Here is a 3,297-nt window from a genome sequence, read left to right as displayed (position 1 = left end):
CTTTGATGCTGTGATTTGGTTTTCTGGGAGTGTGAACTGCAAGATGGTCTAGTTACTGACTGGTACTGGAGGTAGAAGAATCCCTGTGTGTTGTCAAATGGTTTTTCATGGAGTCTCGTCCCATTTGAACTCCGCTAGAAATGGAAGTAAAAATGCCCTCTGCGGGGTCCAGATGGCGGTTGGGGTACAGTGCCCAGTGTGGGCCTCCCACCCACACCCTGCTCTCGACCTCTCTGCCCAGACAGTGGGCTTCCTTCCATTTGCAAACTTAGAATTCCTTAGGTGTAAGGAGACAGTCAAGTAATCGTCATTGCCACTTGTGCAAGCACTGCACTGGTGGACCTGTCCGAAAGATTTAATATTTGCAAGAACTCCGCATATCGGGGTTTGTGGGAGGCAGGCCTGCCCCAGAGACCACCTGTCCTCATCCCAGAACCCTTGAAAACCTGCTCTATGTGGCCAAGGGGCTCCGCAGGTGAGTAAGGGAAGGGTGGTGAGATGGGGCGAGTACCCTGGGTTGGCTGGGTGGGCCCCGTCTAGCCCGTGGCTTCTGAAAAGTGGAGAACTTTTCCCAGCTGAGCCAGAGAGAGGAACGTTGCTAATTTCGAAGATGGAGGAAGGCGGCCTCTAGAAACTGGAAAAGGCAAGGACATAGATTCTCCCCTGGAGCCGCCAAAGGAACCAGTCCTGGTGGTTTCCTAACTTACAGAACTGTGAGATGATAAACTTGTGTTGCTTTAAGCCACTAAGTTTGGGGTAATTCGTTTAGGGCCATAATGAAAAAGTAACACCTGAGTTATTCTAGTGAGAGAGGCCTCGGGCGCGGCAATTAGTAGAGCTGGGAAAACCCTGGTCAGGTGCTTCAAGCTTCAGCGCTCTGCTTTAAGGGCTGAGCACGCTCGGCGGCCCGTTTAAGAGCGGGGCGGGGCCTGCGGTTGCCTGGAGACCGGCAGGATCAGGTCGCCGCGCCGCTTCCGTCTGGGATTGGCAGAGTCCCACGGCGTCCCCAGCGAGGTGAGCGCCCCCGCGGGGTCCCGGGGTCCCAGGCCGTGGTTGCGCCGCGACGGACATGACCTTGCCTTGCACTCCGGGACTCACCTGTGCGTCCTGCTCGATGCACCGGGGTGTCTTCAGTGGGGCCAGTTTGGGAAGGCCACAGAAACTGTGGCTTTGGAGCCCTGTGCCTCAGCTCTAAGACCTTGGGCAAATAATTAGCACAAGATTTTTTGCTTGACCCTGGCAGTGCTGTCCTAGGGAGTAGGTAGCCGATGATTTCAAGTTCAAAAACAGGAAAGTGAAAAAATAATCACTTCATTATTGATTGTGCACACTGTCTGATCCGTAGGGATTTTGTGCATCATCTCATCCTTATAACCAGACCAAGGTGCTGTTATTCCTGTTTGACAGCTGAAGCAGAAGGACCTCAGGTAACAGCTGGGAAGGGGCAGTGCAGCTCATGAGCACTTTGCCATGCTGACACACGAAGAGACGGGCTTTTAAAGTACGAACTGGTGGCATGTAAGATTTCAGAGGTTAAGTCGGTATTTTTCACACACAGGATTGCTCTTCTTACTGGAGCACTATTTGGAAAGAAGTGGTAGATGGTGGTTCCAATTTTAAAAATTTTAGGAAGCAACCAATGCAATATTGAAGTAATATTTTTATAAACTGGTGAGACTCGATACTTGTAATTAATTTTTCAGGCTGTAGGAAAAGAGTGATAATGACATTGGGGTTGTAAAACGAGACATAATTTTTATTTTTCAGGTAAAACTCATCAACGCCTTGAAACAAACAGCTTTCAACCAAAGGAGTCATTTGATACTTACCTATATAAAGCAAACCTTAGGTCTTCTAAAGGCAATGGTGAAAGAAAAGAAAAGAGCAGATAAAAAAGGGGATAAGTTGGCCTGCTCTCCATCGTCTGTCTCCGATCATACAGAGTTTCCCAAACAAGATGGCAATGCTGCTAGGCAAGATATGCCCCCAGGTGCTGTGCCACCATTGGACATGCAGCTCAAAGAACCAGAACTCGAGAGAGAGTGCAAAAATGATGATCTGCGGAATGAAGATACCATCCAGTATGAAGATACCACCCAGTATGAAGAGCCCATTCTGACCAAACTCATAGTAGAAAGGTGATTTTTTTTTTGCTTTTGAAAGGTGATTTTAATGAGCTGCATCGTCCTTGCTCCCTTTTCTACGACTTTCATGCTCTCTGTTCTCTGTCTCTTGATAATCTCTTACTGTAGCTTTACTTCCGTCTCCCTAGACGACGGTAAACATCAATGTCTTTAGCACTGTTCTCTCTCCAAGAGTTTTAGGTTCAGATTTTTACCTCCCTGGTGGACATCGTCCACTGGACTTCAAACTTTCTGTGTCTCAACGCAAAGACTGCAGGACTTGAAGTACCATGATCTGGATTTGAGTCTTAGCTCTAGGACATCAACCCCATCGCCGAACCTTTCTGAGCCTCAGGTTCTTAATGGGGGGAAATAAATGAGTATTCGCACCTTAGAAGGTTCCTCTAAACGTTGCTGTTTCTCTCGCAGCCTTTGGCTCCTCCCTTGGTCCCTGTTTCTATCAGGGCATCCAAGCTCCAAGTCACAGAACTAATCTCTTCCCTACCCCTGCCTTTTGTGTTTCTTTTTCCTCCGTGCTTCTCTCATTCATCCTTTTCGCTACGCACAGACTTGTCTTCATACCTCTTGCTTGGGCCATTGGACTCACTTCCTCAAGAGTCCCTGCTTCTAGCCTCTCTCCCCACGCCTCATAGATTTACCTTCCTAATGCTGACTTGGTTTACATCACTCCTTGTATTAATTATCTATGTAACAAGTTACCCCAAAACATGACACTTAAAGCAATAAATATCACGTCGTTTATGGGGCTCAGGAGTCTGGCAGCAGCTTTGCTGGATGCTGGATGGTACTGGGTTAGGATCTCATGAGGTTCAGCGAAGATGTCAACCAGGGTTCGTCTAAAGGCTTGACCGGCTGGACAGTCTTTCGCAGTGGCTCCCTGGGGTGGCCGTCAGTCTCAGTTCCTCATCGCATGGGCTGTCTCCGCAGGGCTGCTTGAATGTCCTGCCGGCATGGCAGCTGGCTTCCCTGGGGAGTGATCGAGAGCGAGCAAGCTTTGGGAGCCTCGGTGTCTTTCACAACCTAGTCTCGGACGTCAGCTTCTGTCATTGCCAACAGCCTAGTGGTCACACAGGTTGCCTCCCTGGCTTGACTGTTGTGTACAGTGCTGCTATGAACATGGGGGTACATGTATCTTTTTGAATTAGAATTTCTG

General features: G+C 48.9%; 1 protein-coding gene across 4 annotated transcripts in view; it reads left to right on the top strand.

The window, feature by feature from the left end:
• The first annotated feature begins 115 nt into the window (after positions 1–115).
• Positions 116–3,297, top strand: part of RSPH10B (radial spoke head 10 homolog B) — a 39,973-nt gene continuing 36,791 nt past the window's right edge. Inside the window, exons 1-2 of one of the 4 annotated variants that reach the window (XM_060122406.1) lie at positions 116–1,014; positions 1,768–2,138. In XM_060122406.1, coding sequence (XP_059978389.1) covers positions 1,864–2,138 — 275 coding nt within the window. In that variant the 5' untranslated portion in view covers positions 116–1,014; positions 1,768–1,863. Of the gene's footprint in view, positions 2,139–3,297 lie in introns of all 4 variants that reach the window. The other 3 variants (XM_060122405.1, XM_060122409.1, XM_060122410.1) reach the window with 3 other exon arrangements.

This window comes from Lagenorhynchus albirostris, chromosome 15 (genome assembly GCF_949774975.1).
Source record: "Lagenorhynchus albirostris chromosome 15, mLagAlb1.1, whole genome shotgun sequence".
NCBI classification, from domain to species: Eukaryota; Metazoa; Chordata; class Mammalia; order Artiodactyla; family Delphinidae; genus Lagenorhynchus; species Lagenorhynchus albirostris.
This window is presented reverse-complemented; position numbering and strand designations above follow the sequence as displayed.